At 36.7% G+C, this 18847-nt stretch overlaps 1 protein-coding gene across 4 annotated transcripts in view; it reads right to left on the bottom strand.

Annotated features, from left to right (window-relative positions):
• LOC125058306 (phenoloxidase-activating factor 2-like) overlaps positions 1-18847 on the bottom strand; it is an 85008-nt gene that overhangs the window by 14790 nt on the left and 51371 nt on the right. For 3 of the 4 annotated variants that reach the window (XM_047662370.1, XM_047662367.1, XM_047662371.1), the window contains 5 exons: positions 18068-18179; positions 13241-13346; positions 12312-12490; positions 11250-11411; positions 10171-10357 (listed from right to left, as the gene is read on the bottom strand). In XM_047662370.1, the coding sequence (XP_047518326.1) occupies positions 10193-10357; positions 11250-11411; positions 12312-12490; positions 13241-13346; positions 18068-18179 (724 nt within the window). In that variant the 3' untranslated portion in view covers positions 10171-10192. Of the gene's footprint in view, positions 1-10170; positions 10358-11249; positions 11412-12311; positions 12491-13240; positions 13347-18067; positions 18180-18847 lie in introns of those variants that run through there. The other variant, XM_047662368.1, reaches the window with a different exon arrangement.

Raw genomic sequence — 18847 nt, 5'->3', positions numbered from 1 at the left:
ATTTACATTATCTTAGTGTTTAGCAGAGTGCTTTAGGATAGTACTTTAGTTGAAACATGTAAACGCTACTTGCTTTAGTACGGTTCTACTTGACTTTCAAGTTGAATCAAAATAGAATCGCTTTTTATTTTTGTTTCAAGTGATACCCCTCCCGCGCCCGCGCACCCCCCGAGATCTTCCCTCGTTGTGTGTAAACACGTAATTTAGTAAAATCTTTAGGAGAGTGCATAAGTGCCGTGAAACACGTGCGTGTTTTTTGATTTTTAAAGATGGCTAAATGGTTGGAAGACACAACTGTCAGATTTGTGTCAGAATATGTTGTTCACGAATGTTTGTGGAACGTTAAAAACATTAATTTATACAAAAACAAACAGGCTAGGCATTAGGCATACACTGCCCTAAAAGAAGCTATTTTATTTATTATTTATATTTAGTTTATTTATTTCGAATAAAATCTCGTCTTCTATTTGTTCCATAACTACAGTTAGTATTTTGCGTAGAATTGAGCGTATTTGCCGACGTCGTTGCGCGTTCATTGTGGCGCACCGCGCAGTAATGATACTCTACTGGAAGAAATGTAAACGTTCACTCGCAACGCACTAAAGCACTAAAGAACTTGCCTTAAAGTTGTACTAAAATACTCTCCAAAACACTAAGATAATGTAAATCGGCCCTTAGGCGCGTTATGAAAAATTGATGAGAGTGAAATTTTACGACGCGCGCACACCGTGACACAAAATTAACATAATGAAAGTTGCCCACGGAAGATGCTACGGCATTGTTCATTTCATAACACAGAACATTATGTATCCCGTTCACTCTTAATACACTATACATCGCTGTCTCATCATAATTATTATGGACTTATGCGCATCTTGTATACCAAAATGGCGGTTTAAAGAGGGGAAGTTTATTGCCAGTTCTTTTCGTTCGTTCTCGGCGTTAAGAACTGGCTGTAAATCTAATATATAAAATTATCGTGTCACAATGTTCGTTCCCATACTCCCCCGAAACTGCTCGACCGATTCTTATGAAACTTTTTATGCATATTCAGTAAGTCTGAGAATCGGACAACATCTATTCATGCCCCTAAATGTTAAGGGTGGTCCCACCCACTAAATTTTGATTTAGAAAAAACTATTTGTTTTTATTTTTTATGATGCAGTATTCAAAAAAAACATACGACCCTTAATTGTCACCCCTCTACCATCAACCCCAATTTTTTACTATAGTAGATAGGTAGTTTAGTTACTGAACTAAACAAAGGTGTCCTAGAAATAATATACATGGCAAAACGACGGTTGCCGGGTCAGCTAGTGTAATTATAGAATTAATTAACTATTGTTGAGTGATCTAAAATATTTTATTTAAATAGCGTAAGTCTTAAATGTCTAAATCGTCTTCACCAGTTGGCGCGTTTACACAGCAGACATCAAGATAGTGCGAACATCCGAGTGTGCTTCTGGAAATAAAAATATGGTATGTAATACATATTATACATTATACACTATCCCTTCCCATCTACATGGAACCAAATACAGAGCTGGTGCGGCTTGTGAAGCAGCTGAAAAAACTAAAGAATGCAAATACAGGGGTCTAGGCTCAGAATATGATTTTATCCCATTCGGTGTGGAGACCCTTGGCCCGTGGGGTCCTAGCGCTTTAAGGCTTTTTAAAGAAATTTCAAAAAGGTTAGTCGACATCACAGGAGACCGAAGATCTGGCAGCTACCTCGGACAAAGAATTAGTCTAGCTATTCAAAGGGGGAACGCTGCCAGTATCTTCGGAACCTTGCCTAAAGGGACTCCTTTTAATAATATATGTTAGTTTATGTTAAGGTTAGTTATTTATTTCAATGTATATTATTATATTTACTTATATTAAATGTTAAGTAAGAAACTACATAAGTACCCTTTGTCATATATATTCTGGGGCGCATCATAACAGCTGTAATATGATACGCATTCACCAACTTCGCCCATGGGCGTCAAACATGAACGGCTGCGAACTGAAAATGTAACCGTGAATTATAATCTACTAGGCTATCTCATGCTTTCTATCTCATTTTCTCCCACGTTAAATCTTATGAATTTATGCTTCTATCGCTTTTTATACGCTTTATATTAGCTTCACCTGTATGTATATATGTATGTACATGTATGTAACCGACTCCTTCGGACTCGATTTTGACCCACTTTTAACGGACAGATTTAATTCAAACTTTGCGCACCTGTCAAAGATCGATGACAATGCAATAATCCGAAATAAAATGAAAAAAAAAATACTAAAAAATAAAAAATAATAATAGTTTAAAAAAACTAGAACACACGCTTTATATAGAAAACTAAACTAAAAAACAGAAAATAATTTTTTATAAATATTAATTAAGAATAATGTAAATAATTCCTAATTTAGGCTGAAAATGGTAATGAACAAAAAATACTGGTATTATTGTGAAAAAGCGTGGGGCGCTCTGTGCCATATTTATCGTCTATCGAGCAACCCATGTCATCGAATTTCAAACTTTCATTATTATTAGTTTTTACCAAATTAAAGAAAAGTATATAATTCTACATTCTTTTAAATATTTTATTATAAATTTACAACTATTTTACGTAATTTTAAATTTAACCGACGTTTCGCGAGCTTTACAGCGTGCGTGGTCACGGTGACTGAAGACAAAAGGTGTTGAATGTCAAAAAGTATCACAGCTGTAGAAAAAGTTGTGTTATCTGTATTTATTTCCCCGGAGTTGGTATCGACTAAAAAATTGAGGGTTTTGGCAGAAATGGCTCACGGTGTCCTCTAAAAAAGTGTTTTTCTATGTCTAAAAGTTATGTCAATAAAAGACAATACTAATCCTACATTTAGATAGTGAAAAAAGTCTAATTTATATATTATTAATTATAAGAGGAGAAATTGGCTGTACCAAAAATCAATCGGGAACTGTTTAGGAAAAACACCTTTTGTATGGCAATTAAGGTTTACAATAAATTACCAAAATAATTAAAAGATCTTCCGACTAGAGTCTTTAAAAAGCGACTTGGTGTATTACTTTTGGCAAAAATTTACTATTCAATAAATGATTATTTGCGTGAGACACTGTAGTTGATATAAATTTAATAAAATATGATATGTACGATACAAATAATATAAGAATTGACTTTGACTAATAATGTAAAATGTTAAATTCCTCTAAAGACAAATTTGCGCGCCATTGTGTGTTAGAATATGCCAACTTACGGTTGTACCACCTTACACATTTTTGTAGCATATTCTTGCAATTAATTAATTATTATTATGTATAAGAACTTTGTTTTTGAAGGTTTCACAGACTTGCGTCGGTTTCAGTGAACATTGATCATTTTATACCAACCAATCCTGAATCAGTATCAAACCCATCCTTATGTGTATTACTATTAACTAGTAGACTCGGCCAATCGTTGCTGTGGCTAAGATTATTGTTATATTACATAGTAGTAAACTATTAAAGAGAAACGGCAGGAGAACACCAATCCACCATGCATTTTTGGTGGTTATGCCATTAAATTGTAGCTTATGTGAAACGTTGGTATTTATTTTGATAAGGATCAATACCTAGGTACGAATAAAGAGCCTTTTCTAGCGGTGGTATTTTAATAAAAAAAAATCAATAAAAGGACGCTTATTGTGACGTATCTATCAAAGATAGAGACATGCTGTCGTGACATTTTTTATAGATAGTGATGTGTCCTGAAAAATTGTAATACATCATTTTGATCTATCATTAATAGTTATCGCAGCGCACACGATTGAAGGAAGTTTTTTGTTTATTTTTTTACACCTTGGGTTAGATTATTCAAGTTTTAGTGAGCATCCCTAATTTTTTTGAAAATGAAACATAGCCTATGTCACTCGGAAATAGTCAAGGGAATAGATATCGGAATCGATACCAATAGGAAATCGGTCAAGTAGTTTCGGAGCCTATTCATTTCAAACAAACAAAAAATCGAATCTTTCCTCTTTATAATATTAGTATAGATAAGATGAAAAATACCTTCTGTAGGACTCAAATCAGGCTTGTTCACTGCTTCGGAGCCAGGACCCATGTTTGAAAAACTATTCAGCCAACCGCCAGAGCCGTCCAGACCATTGACAGATGTGTAGAGGAATATGCCGAGTAATAACCTAAAAAATCTATGTTTTAGAATTTGGACAGAAGCAACTGTACTGTGTTAAATGTTACAATAAAATACCTTGTGTCATATTAAAACTAAATGAAGGAAAATTTATTATAATTTTGAAGTGAAACTTCTTCTTTTTCTTTCTTCTTTTTCTTCTTTTTTAACTTCTTCTACTTTCTTCTTTTTTTCCTTCTTTTTTCGCATGAGGGTTAAATTTTTACGGAACGTCACGAATATGTGCAGCGTTTTTGTCGAAGAAAAGGGAGAGCGATAGAGACTTGAACACCGACGGTGTTTTAATACATATCAATATCATTATTATTTTATTAAGTAACTAAATAACCATTTTTTTGTTGGTTTTGTATTTTTATAAGGGCACAGAACCAAGACCTTTTTTGTATATTCTAGGTATTATAAAGTAAAATAATATAATGAAAAAATTTAAATATCTTACATATATTATGCCAAGTGACATAAATTTAACATCGTCGATCAGACGGCAAAGACAACATTACAAAAGAGTTTATATAAAATACAATATAGACAGGAGTTTGTATAGGAAAATATATTATGTTTTCCTTACATACATAACAACAACTAATTTTAGTTCTGATTTTTAATTAGCCTTAGTATCATTACGTTATAAGGAAATACTGGCAATAATTAATTAATCAATAATTAATTTACAAGTTTCAGTACTGACATATATTTTGTACGCACGCACTTTTTTATTAAAAATACACTTTGTACACAAGCATATTACAAATTAGAGGATTATATTCTAGATAAGAATGCTTGGAAACATGCTGGTACTGCTCCATAGGACAATCATAGAGTCTTGACTAAATCAAATTGGTTGCTGATCTAATTTTACATATTTTTTTTATTATTTTATAGTACTTAAAACTGTAATCATTTTATTTTTACCTTACACACTGTTTTATTGTTTTTTAAGCTATTGCATAGATTTTATCGCGGGCTTTGAGCGCGGCGACCGAATCAAGAAATTCCGAAACGAAATAAACCTAACACACGATGACGTATGACGTAGACGCCAATACGCGTTAGAGCGGGACAGAACGCATACTGCATCTCACATCGGTTTAGTGTGATCGGATAGGCGTGTTAGTCTGAGTCTGAATCCATAAAATATATCAAACTTTTAGGGATACCATACTAAATTTTTTTGAATTTGCCGCGCTTTTTCGTTATCTTTTTTCATTAGCTAGACTCTAATGCTAAGCCAATTTGTATAAAGATAATTTACGGGAAATCCAAACAAATTCTTAAATTAGACGAAATTTAAAACAATTTTATTGCTAAGAAATTTAAAATAATTTTATTTCTAAGAAATTATAATAAAGTTTACTCACGTAATTTTGTTCATCATTATTTTGATCACTGGAAAAAGAAATTTCAAATAATATTTTAACTGTTGTGTGTGTGTGCAACGAAAAGCACCATTAGACAGTCAGCGATCTCGCTCTACTCCGTGAATAAAAAAATAAAATAAAAAATGGCTTTTATTTGGGTACTATAATAATTTCATTATGTTATTATTTTATTTTATTACACGACCTTTGTTAGATCTGCCCTGCGATTCTGTAACAATAAAATAAAAGCTCCCACCTTCTCAGAATGCCAAATCATAAAATGACTGCTTCACGACTGATTTGAGAGCGACCGCCGATGCGAAAACCGCTGTGTGAGTTCGAAAAGTGAGTTACAGAATTGCAGGGCTGGGCCTATGATATCTGAATCTGTTTCGTGATCATTTTTCAATCTAATACGCAAGTAGGTGATCAGCCTCCTGTGCCTGACACACGCTGTTAACTTTTTTGGGTCTAAGACATGTCGATTTCCTCACGATGTTTTCCTTCGTGCGAGCGATTGTTAAATGCGCACATAAAAAGAAAGTCCATTGTTGCACAGCTGGGGATCGAACTTGCGACCTCAGGGAAGAGAGACGCACGCTGAAGCCACTAGGCCAACACAGCTCGCAGTAAAGCAAAGACAAGCAAATTAAAATTAAGTAAAATATTACCTTTAAGACTGAATAACTTGAGGTCCGAATTGATACTAACAAGACGGGATAAATTTATATTAATAATTAATTAGCGTAATCTAAACTAAAGTTATAACACGTGACTATTGAGTGCGGATAATGTAAATAATATTTATCTCGCATCCCGCCTAAGGCGATTGTTGGTGGCACCTTGGGGTTTTATTGGGTATGCACATTCGCGAGTCCCACATAACCCTCCCGCACTAAGCAGTCGCACCGCGGTGGGGTATGCGCAATGCATTTTCCCAAATAAAAAAAAAAAAAAGGGTGCGTGTACTTATGTACGCGCGTAAGAAGTTATACTTCTTTGGCATTATTAAAAATAGTTTTTGATTGCATGCAAATAATTAATTACAATTAAATAATCAAAGACTGGAAAAGGAGTCATTATAGTCAATAAAGTTCAGTTTACATTTGAAAAATTAAATAAATACCTAATTATTTATTATTATTCTCTTACATTAAGTGTAACATAAATTCTATTTAGTTAAAAGTATATATTATTATATATTTAGAACATCTCTACCAAACACTAAGATGTATGTTGTAGCTTTGGCAGTATTGCACAATATAAAATTAATGAATTTCTTTGAAAAAATAATGAAAACTCCTTTATTTGTTTAAAAGGTAAATGACAAATGTCATTATGGTCATTCAAAATTCTTGGCATACAAACTTCACGCATATTCTATTTCTTTTTACTTGTAGATTGTCTTATTCCTATCTCGCTCGCGCACGCTATAATCACACTCCCAATTTTGTGTCACAGGTGCGCGCGCATCGTAAAATTTCACTCTCATCAATTTTTCATAACGCGCCTAAAGAAGTATAACTTCAAAAATAAAAAATAAATAAATAATATTTATCTGTTAAACCTATACTCTTGGGCCGTGGAGTTCAAGGACACAGGCGCTAATTAAAGATTTAAGTTGGCGCCTAGTAGATAGTACCGGTGACCCCAGAGCTGGTGCTTTCTTCGCTCGACGAATATTAGAAAGGATGAGTTCGTAGGCTAACATAGAATATTATTTTTGATAGATATGATTTGATTATTCAATGTTAAATTCAAAATCATTTATTCTTATAGGTAACACAGTGTACACTTATGAATGTCAAAAAAAAGATATATTTCTTATTTTACATTTACTGCCAGTTCTCAAATCAACGAACGGAAGAGAAGAACTGGTAACAAACTCTCCACCACTCTTTTTAATCGCCAAGTTTTTTATATTACACAACGTTTGTAAGGAGCTGCTACCATTCATCACCCATCCCATCACCCCATTCACGAATTCAAGTACGACCAGTCACCACAAGTAGCACCCGTTAATGAGTATGACGCATGGCCAGCCATCGGCCCCCTCGCCATATTATAGGTAGAAAGACAATCCGTTAGTATGGTTATATTTAATCTGGCCATGTTACTGTTACAATTGAAAATTAACAAAATATTGCATTTATATTTGGAATCTGTCATTTTTATATGATTCTTCATTGAGTTTTCTCATTTTGGCACCAATACTTTGTACAATATTTTGCGATGTTAAAATGGAGTGGGGTGATAAAGAGAAGCGAATCGCTGTGATTGCATTACACAAAGTAGGTATGGAGCCAAATGCAATTTTTAAAACTCTCCATACGCTTGGTATTAGTAAAATGTTTGTGTACTACACTATTAATTGGTACAACGAAATCTCCTCTGTTTGTGACAGAAAAAGGTCTGGCCGTCCACGTAGTGTTCGTATGAAAAAGGAAGTCAAAGCAGTAAGGGAGAAAATTCGAAGAAATCCTGTCCGAAACCAAAAGATTTTATCTCGGGAGATGAAGATCCTAGAATGCCGCGTATTTTAAAAGACGACTAAGGACTTGAGCCAATAAGAGACGTACTGAGCATTTCTCATTAGGTCATAACTACTGAAGCGGCATGCAAAGGGTGGTCACAGAAAAATGTTCTTTACGGATGAGACATTTTTTACATCATTTTAACAAACAAAATGACCGTATTTATGCTCAAAGGAAGCTTCCCAATTAGTCGACAGAGAACAACGTGGGCACTATCCCACTGCAGTAATGGTTTTTTGGGTTATAAGTTATGAAGGAGTGACTGAGGCATACTTTTGTTAAAAGGGTATTAAACATCGTGTATCAAGATACCATTCTTGAGAAGGTAGTGAAGCTTTAACAACACCATTCAATAACCAAGAATGGTCCTTCCAGCAAGACTCGGCGCCGGGTCATAAAGCTCGGTCTACGCAATCTTGGTTGGAAATGACCGTTTCGGACTTCATCAGAGCTGAAGTCTGGCCGTCATCTAGTCCCGATCTTACACAGCTGGATTATGATTTATGGTAAGTTTTAGAGAGTATGGCTTGCTCTAAACGCCATAATATTTTGGAGTCCCTAAAACAATCCGTACGATTGGTAGTGAAGAATTTTCCCATGGAAAGAGTGTGTACTTCTATTGATAACTGGCCTCAAAGTTTAAAGAACTGTATTGCAGCCAATGGAGACCACGAGTAAGCTTTTTATATTTTAAATTGTTTTGTTCTTCCTATCCGGTACACTCTTGACAGAGCGGTCGTAATCGCTATGAAGTAGTGGTAATAGAAGAAGCAGATGTGATGCGCCTTACGACGTTTCGCCATCGTTGCCTATTAGAGGTCATCCTGCTGCATTGATTGAGTGAAGCTCCTACGGCAGACTTGATTTGGTCAGTCCAACGCGTAGGTGACCTTCCGCGCGGTCTAGTGCCTTCAACATTCCCCTGGACGACAAGGCGTTCTATGGACTGATCACCACGCCGAGATACGTGTCCGAAGAATGTAAATTGTTTTGTATTTATGTATAAAACTAACACACTGTAAATGCAATAAATGTTATTTGCAATAGAAGGTATTGTTTTTATTTGTTTTAGTATTTATGGCAAGACTAAGTGGCCTTCGAGATGCGGTACAACGACTATAGCGGTCATAAATTTTTTCGATACCGACTATTATGGTAGGATTCGTCTTTGGCCTCTATGTATAGGCTTCAGTTACGGCGATTACCTCTTCATCAGCGCAATTTCGTACACTACATTTCGAATACACTCTTTTTTTGAAGTTATACTTCTTTAGGAGCGTTATGAAAAATTGATGAGAGTGAAATTTTACGATGCGCGCGCACCGTGACACAAAATTAACAGAATGAAGTTGCTCACGGAAGATGCTACGGCATTGGACATAATTTAAAAACAACATTGGAATAATAATAGAATTTATGTTACACTTAATGTAAGAGAATAATAATAAATATTTATTTATTTAATTTTTCAAATGTAATTGTGTATAGTATTGTCTTTGATTAATATAACTATTATTCATTTAAATAAAACACTATTTTGACCGGATTGAAGTTATGTATTATTATAAATTTACAACTATTTGACATAATTTTAAATTTATCCGACGTTTCGCGTGCTTTACAGCGTGCGTGGTCACGGTGACTGAAGACAAAAGATGTTGAATGTCAAAAAGTATCACAGCTGCAGAGAAAGTTGAATTATCTGTATTTATTTCCCCGTTTAAAATTATGTCAAATAGTTGTAAATTTATAATAATACATAACTTCAATCCGGTCAAAATAGTGTTTTATTTAAATGTAATTGTATGTTTTCTTTATTGACTATAATGACTCCTTTTCCAGTCTTTGATTATTAATTGTAATTAATTATGAAGTATAACTTTTTACACGCGTACATAAGTACACGCACCCTTTTTTTTATAGAACGAGGGGCAAACGGGCAGGAGGCTCACCTGATGTTAAGTGATACCGCCGCCCTCACTCTCAATGCCAGAGGGCTCGCGAGTGCGTTGCTGGCCTTTTAATAATTAGTACGCTCTTTTCTTGAAGGACCCTAAGTCGAATTGGATTTTGTGAATATATTTAAATAAAACACATTAATTTAGTTAACATATATTTTAGTTTAGTATTCGAAGGAGGTGGTATCATAATTCTTGGTCTTCATAATATCTTCTATCCAGTTGTACACCTGTGGTACTTTCGTGAAGGCGACCGGAAAACCATTCACATCACATTTGTGTCCCAAAACGACCAATCCCACCACAGCGTATCGAGTGCCTTCAGATGACTGAAATAAATGTTTAATTAATAACAAATTAGTTGCGATTTTTGAAGTTTAGTTTTTGGTGCGTTGGGGAAAAATGATGAGTAAATTTTTACGATGCGCGCTCACACCGTCACAAAAATCGACACCCTGAAGTTAGCATAGTCAACATTTTAAAATAAAATATGTCCATTTCTTTATGTAGAAATTTAGAGTTCTTTATAATAAAACTTTCAATGTATTAAATACCTTTTTTCTATTGTTAGTTTACAGAAATAACGAAGTAAATAAGGGAGCGTTCAAGTATTACGTAACGCAATTTTTGGAGAATTTTGACCCCCCCCCCCCATGAACTCGCCGTAACGTTTTTCAGTACCCAAGTACAGTACTATATCCAAGTCTAGTAAAACGTTTCGTGACCACCTAGTGACTCTTTAGTTACTATTATGTGGTGTAAGTAGAAAATAATATTAACAATAAGGCGTAATTCAATCCCCACCCCGCATCGTTATATCGTTTTATTACGTTTCATCTGTAAAAATTTAACCCTCATGCGCCTAAAGAAGTTTCACTTCAAAAAATTGCTTTAACAAAGTCGCCCCGGGGCAAGCGATATTCCACTTTAAAAATTTTGGCATACTATTCCATACTTGATACCATACTTGACGACTCATTGGTCTAGTGGTTAGTACCCCTGACTGCGAATCCATGAGTCCCGGGTTCGATCCCCGGCTGAGACGAACATCGATGTGATGAGCATTTGGTGTTGTGCTTAGGTCTTGGGTGTTTAAATATGTATTTATATCTATCTATAATAATATGTATGTATATCCGTTGCCTAGTACCCATAACACAAGCTTCACCAGCTTAGCATGCGACTAGGTCAATTGGTGTGAATTGTCAAAAAAAAACTTACGGGTACAGGGCATATGAGGGGTGATCCTCCATCCCCCTTACAATTACTTATACCGGGAACTCCTCCTGCGCACGTCATGGAGTCATCCATAGTATAGGCAGATCCTACAATAGGTCGGAATGCCCTTTCACACACAGACTTATCCAATAGAGGTGATGATATCTAGAAAAAAATATATGGTGATGTTTTGTTTGCCAAGTTGGTGATCAGTCTTCTATGTCTGAGGTACTTAGATTACTGGCCTGCGATTCTGTAACTCACTTTTCGAACTCACACAGCGGTTTTCGCATCGGCGGTCGCTCTCAAATCAGTCGTGAAGCAGTCATTTTATGATTTGGCATTCTGATAAGGTGGGAACTTGTAGTTTATTGTTTATCAGAATGCCAAATCATAAAATGACTGCTTCACGACTGATTTGAGAGCGACCGCCGATGTGAAAACCGCTGTCTGAGTTACATAATCGCAGGGCTGGATCTAATGCGTGATACCTTACGATGTTCATATACAAGGCAGAGTTACATAACCGAACATTAGTTAAGTTAATAAATTGTAAAACGTCAGTTTAGTAATAAATGTGCATTTTAGTTTTTCATACACTCATAATATATTGTAACATAACGTTCTCGATTCCGATGATGGCCAATAGACATCACAGATATTCTTTATAGGTAACACAACGATTTGGCATTCTGATAAACAATAAACTACAAGCTCCCTCCTTATTAGAATGCTAAATCATAAAATGACTGCTTCACGCTATTGAGCAATTTGACGACTCATTGGTCTAGTGGTTAGTACCCCTGCGAATCCATGGGTCCCGGGTTCGATCCCCGGCTGAGACGAACATCGATGTGATGAGCATTTGGTGTTTAGGTCTTGGGTGTTTAAATATGTATTTATATGTCTAGCTATCTATAATATGTATGTACATATATCCGTTGCCTAGTACCCATAACACAAGCTTCACCAGCTTAGCATGGGACTAGGTCAATTGGTGTGAATTGTCTTAAAAAAAACTGGCAGACTTTGTTCGAAAACTGCTGGCGATGAAAGGACACTTACTTTTTTCAAAATGACAGCATACTCGTCCTTATTAAAGTCCTTTTGGCCCCACCCCATGCTGAAACACTCGGTACCAGGTGGGGGCATTTTGCTCTCCAAACACGCGGTACTAATGTGAGGTACGGATAGGTCGAATGGCGTTTGCAATATTAACAATGCCACGTTGTTTTTGAACTGACCTGAAAAAAATATAATAACTAGCAGACCGGCCAAGCGTTGCTGTGGCTAAGATTTTTGTTATATTACATAGTAGCCAACTATTAAAGAGAAACGGTAGGAGAACACCATGCTTTATTGGTATATTACATACTAGTAAACTATTCACAGGAAACGGCAGGAAAACAACAGTCATGAAACCACCATGCTTTTTGGTGGTTATGCCATTAAATTGTAGCTTATGTAAAACGTTGGTACTTTCAACACAGCGCCATCTGTTAGAATTGTGACTATCAAATAATTTGCGATAAAATAATATTGCGGGTATAAATTGAGATGTAAGCTATCCTATCGCCTTAGCGGACAAACGACGTGACACGTAATTTATATATATGTATTAGGATTTCTATTAAGATTAAAAAAAAACCCAGTGACGCTACAAGCTTTTATTTCTGGACTTTTGGACTGGACTGATGGAATTCCACTGTACGTATACAACCATTGCCGAAGATTTTTTTATACCCATTTAATTGGTGATTCAGATAAAGGTTTCTTTTCTTCTTTTTTTATGAACCAAAAATGGACATAAGGGTTAGCCCCGTCCCGCCCATAGGCAGTCATATTGCCAAAGGGCTCGCAAATGCGTTGCCGGCCTTGAATTCATAAGTGTACTTGGTTACCTATATGAATAAAGTTATTTTGAGTTTGAGTTAAAAGGTTTGTAAGAATCTCGTTTTTAATACCAAAGATAAATTAACTTGTGATAAACTTACGTCTGTTAAAATCTGAATGTATCACTATATCCTTAACGTCTCGTTCCTGGTGTGGATACGCCTCGTTAGTCGTTTTCGTGTCCCATTCACCAGCACGACATTTTACCTGTCATATATATATTTTAAAGGCTTAACGAAACAGACATAGCGAACACACAACATACAAAAACATATAAGGAAAACATTACAATTATAAAAGAGAAAAGAAATAATACAATTAACTAGATTAATATATTACAAACTAGCAAACTCGGCGAACTCCGTTTCGCCACCAGATGGCTTCTTTTTATGTAACATTTCGTTTGGTGATCCCGCTTTTCTGTTGACATTTTTCCTGAATTTTCTTTGCTATAAACCTCACGGAGCCCGAGACCTTTCCAACGAATGCAAAACCGTGGAAATCGGTTCGTGCGTTCTGGAGTTATAGCGTCAGGAAGGAAAACCCGACTTATTTTTATATAGGTAGATATGCAATTCTAATTGGTGACGGAACAATGGCTGCAACAACTAACGCCTGAAGACCTGGATGGAGACTGTCACCAAATGGATCAGACTCGTATGCCCTCAAAGCGCCGTTTACTGCAGATGGAAATCTGTTTGGAACATCACAACCTACGTTTGTCCGCACCGTCCGAACGTATAAAAGGACTGGTGTGTTTCTCTTTAAGAAAAACTTAACTTGATTTAAAAAAAAATGGTGCGTGTACTTATGTACGCGCGTAAGAAGTTATACTTCTTTGGCTTTCTTTATTTTTTTTAAATAATTAATATTTAGCGTTAATAATTAAACAATATTTAATATTTAGTATATTATTCAATTATTAATTAATATTAATCATAATTACTAGGTAGGTTTCATAACCTTTAAACTAAGTAACAATAGGTCTTTGTGAAAAAGCATTGCTAAATTTCTTTGAAAAAATAATTAATACTCCTTAATTTGTTTAAAAGGTACTACAAATGTCATTATGGTCATTCAAAATTCTTGGCATAGCTGCTAACTTCACGTATATTCTATTTCTTTTTACTTGTAGACTGTCTTATTCCCATCTCGCTCGCGCACGCTCGGCGCCCATACTGATAATTTTGTGTCACGGTGCGCGCGCATCGTAAAATTTCACTCTCATACATTTTTCATAACGCGCCTAAAGAAGTATAACTTCAAAAATATAATATGTAACTAGCAGACTCGGCCAAGCGTTGCTGTGGCTATATAAAATGGTGTATAAAATTACATTGCGGGTATAAATTGAGATGTAAGCTATCCTATCTTTTGAGTTGGATCAAACTACACACGGTGTGCAATTTTGATTGATATCGGTACGGTAGTTTAGGAGTCCATAGCGGACAAACAACGTGACACGTAATTTATATATATTAAGATTATTATTACTTTACATTACTATTATTATTGAATTGTTTCATAGTTTGGAATCATTTAACAAATTAAAGCCGGAATTACATTACGAAATTAGTTTCGTGACATTATTTTTACCAACAGTTTCACGTGTAATTCAATATTTTCGTAATGAATGCATTAATTAAATGATTGAGTTTCGGTTAGAGATCTGGTTAGCGCTACTTCTTAAGTTCTCATTGGGGGCCTCATAGCCTAGCGGTCTTATTAAGTGGCAACTAGGTGAGGGGTACCGGGTTCGATTCCCGTTTCGAGGGCAAGTTTTAATTTAATTTAAATTTGTACTCGGCCTTTGGGAGGATTGTGCGGTACCGGGCGAGTGCCTAAACCGTGCATGGAGGACACGGTCGTATCATACTTGACGCTGGCTAATGCACAAACCGTGCCAGAGCCATAAAAAAAACCCAAAAAAGTTCTCATGTTCTCAATTTCTCATTCACACGTGTATTTTATTTTTATTACCATTTTTCTAACATATTTTCACAAGTATTTGTATGTCCTCCCTATTTGAAGAATACAAAAAAACAAACATCAGTGGCGCTACAACCTTCTTAGGTGTGGACCTCAGATTTCTGTATCTGTCTCATGATCGTTAGTCAATATAATTAGCAAGTAGGTGATCAGCCTACTGCCCTGCGATTCTGTAACTCACTTTTCGAACTCACACAGCGGTTTTCGCATCGGCGGTCGCTCTCAAATCATTCGTGAAGCAGTCATTTTATGATTTGGCATTCTGAAAAGGTGGGAGCTTATACACTCGCGAGCAAACAAATCGACTCAAGCGCTACCTCTGCATTCAAAGATTGTTTTAAGTGTAAGTATACAACATTTTAATAAAAATGATATGTCATTTGAAAGCTTAAAACTTCAGCTTTTATGAGATGTTATCATTCTTAATATCCATGTATTCTTTTTTTTATTATTGGTGTCTGAAGTTAAATGGGGTAAAACTGTGATTTTGGGTAAAGGAGTTGTGTTCAGAATTTACTAATAAAACACGTTTTTTTTATCTTAAAGAGTATAATATTTATTGGTTCACTAATTGGTATTGCCCCCCTAGCCCTAATTACAGCCCATATTCGGTTCTTCATCAACCTTATTCATTTTTTGACGGTGTCTTGAGGAATACCTTCCCACTCCTCTAACAAAGCTGCTTTCAATTCTTCAAGGCTCGAATGGGCTGGATTTCTTGCTCGTACCCTTTGTTTGAGCTCATCCCATAAATGCTCGACGGGATTTATGTCTAGACTGAGCGCAGGCCAGTCCATTGTGCGCAAATCGACTTCTCGAAGAAACTGCTGAGTAACGCGCGCTGTGTGGCATCGAACATTGTCATGCATTAGGATGAAGTCTTCGTCAACAAATCCTGCGTAGGGCACAACATGTTCCAGGAGAATATTTGTGATGTACCCATCAGCTGTCAGTCTTGCTCTTCGGCCTACTCCAGGCATGAAAACGACCTCGGTTTTTCCCTCCAACGAGATACCAGCCCACATCATACACGAACCGCTACCATAGGCAACGATTTCTGCGAATCAGCATTAGGAAAATCGCTCACCCGGACGCCTGTAGACCCGGCCTCTCCTGTCACTACCATGCAGACACATCCTGCACTCTTCAGTCAACAGGATCGATCGCCATTGCCCAATGCTCCAGTTAAGATGCTCTCGAGCAAACTGTAGCCGAGCTTGCCGGTGGCCTGCAGTCAATTTGGGGCCCGTTGCAGGCCTTTTTGGAGTCAGGTTGGCTTCCTTCAGATGTCTTCTTGCTATCCACTCGCTGACAGCTGTACCTCGAACACGTCTCAGCTCGCCCTGCACGTCGACACACGTAAGGTGCCGATTTCGCAGGGCGTTGAGACAATGAAACGGTCGTCTCGTTCAGAAGTACAACGGAGGCGGCTGGTTGTTGGTCTCCGAGTGAATGCTCCAGTCTCTTGTCTATCGTCTGCATACTCGGGATACAGCAGATTGACTCTTGTGAAGCTGGTAAGCGACTACTCGCTGTCTGAGTCCTTGTTGCAATAAGGCAAAAACTTGAGCGGCTTCTTGAGGTGTGGTATCCATGGTTTCTTGAAAACAATGAATGCATATTGTGGAGATGTGTATCGGTCAACTGTTGATAAGTGATTGATAAAGGTTGAAGGGTAACGGGGGTTTTATAGGGATAGAGGGTAGCGCAACTGGCTGGTAGCGTAGTGAGTAATTTGTCCCATACGCGCTCATTGCGCAAATTAACATGTTGGTATTGGTTTTATTTAATCGTGTTGACCTTTTTTGTAAAGCTTAGGTTTCAAGGTTTCAAATGACATATCATTTTTATTAAAATGTTGTATACTTTCACTTAAAACAATCTTTGAATGCGGAGGTAGCGCTTGAGTCGATTTGTTTGCTCGCGAGTGTAGTTTATTGTTTATCATACACTAGCGACCCGCCCCGGCTTAGCACGGGTGCAATGCTGATACTAAATACACTACAGAAAAACTGTGCGGCCGGCCGGTACCGCCGCAAACGCTACGTCCCGCAATTTTTAAATCTGTAATATCTTCGAAAATATTCACTTAAATCATACGGTGTAAAGGGCCATATAGATCTATATTAAATGAACAATGTATTCAAGGTATTTAATTGGTTAAGGATTAATGCTGTATTGGTTAAAATCGCTTCGAAAATTAGCCATTATTTGTCGTAAAATGTAAATGACAAAAAAATGTTATTGTGGGTTATCCATAAGAGATAGACATATACCATCACGGACTTTTCTGTAGACCTTTTCAATGTGTACAATACTTAGTACATTATTTTGATAAAACTCGTAGGGTTCAGCCTGCGTTTGCAATGTAAGCGGAAAAAATTTAATTATTTACGACATCACATTAGAAACCTCAAAAATAACAGTACTTTTCCACTATTTAATGGATGTTATTATACATATAAACCTTCCTCTTGAATCACTCTATCTATTAAAAAAAACCGCATCAAAATCCGTTGTGTAGTTTCAAAGATTTAAGCATACAAAGGGAAATAGGGTCCATTAGGATAAAATTGGGTTAGCTGATGACGACGTGTATCTCGTTCGTATATACTTAATATTAAATTTCTCATGTAAATAAAAAATAATTTTTGTAATGAGAAATAAAGTTCTTTAAACATTAAACATTATAGGGACAGAGAAAGCGACTTTGTTTTATACTATGTAGTGATGAGTGAGTGAGATATCATACATAGTGAGTTACAGAATCGCAGGGCTGTTCTCAATACGGTCGACTTTTTGGGTCTTAGGCAAGCCTTACGATGTTTTCCTTCACCGTACGCATGTTAAATGCGCACATAAAAAGTCCATTGGTGCACAGCCGGGGATCGAACGTCCTCAGGGATGAGACTCGCACGCTGAAATATTTGATGGATTACCTGATTTGCCTTCAGCGTATGAACTTTATGAGCTGCGGTTATCACAACGGATTTGTGTATTAGTGAACCACCACCCAAGTAGTCACCTTGTCTCCAATCTTCACCATCTTTTCTGTAAATAATTACCATATTTAATAACGTGTGGCACTCGGGGACTGCCGCGGTAAAGACATTGCATAGTATTGACGTGACAACGTCTTATAATTCAATGGAGTCGGCTGCACGCACGAAAAAACATGACTCATGCGGCGTTACCTCGCTCTGAGGCGTTCCATTTAAGGCTTGAAGTGCAAGCGAGAGCGCGAAGCGACAGAGAGGCACAACTCGACTCCGCGCTCTTCAGCGTTCGATATCTGTCTCTCGCGTAATTCAATCCCCGCCCCGCATCGTAACGTTTATCTAAAAGACCCCCCCCCCCGCCAAAGTCGTTACGTAATACTTGAACTCTCCCTTATGCAATTATAATTATTTTGTATTTATGCAGTATAATTTTTTTTCTTTGATATTAATTCACGTTTTTTCTTTAATTTTAATTCAATCTACCACTCTACCAGACTCAGACTAACACGCCTATATAGTCTGTCTCACTCTAACCGGCTGCGCAGGTCTTGCTCACGCTACGTTACCGGTCTCTTCAAAGAGATGTGAATACGCAGTATGCGTTGTCCCACTCTTACGCGTATTGTCGCGTATACGTCGCGCTCTAACCTATATTACGTCATCGCGTTTTTGGCGAAGAAGGAGAGAGCGATTGAGACCGATTGAGAGAGAGTGAGAAAG

This window comes from Pieris napi, chromosome 18 (assembly GCF_905475465.1).
Source record: "Pieris napi chromosome 18, ilPieNapi1.2, whole genome shotgun sequence".
NCBI classification, from domain to species: Eukaryota; Metazoa; Arthropoda; class Insecta; order Lepidoptera; family Pieridae; genus Pieris; species Pieris napi.
The sequence above is the reverse complement of the archived record's forward strand: the minus strand, read 5'-3'. Positions and strand labels throughout refer to the sequence as shown.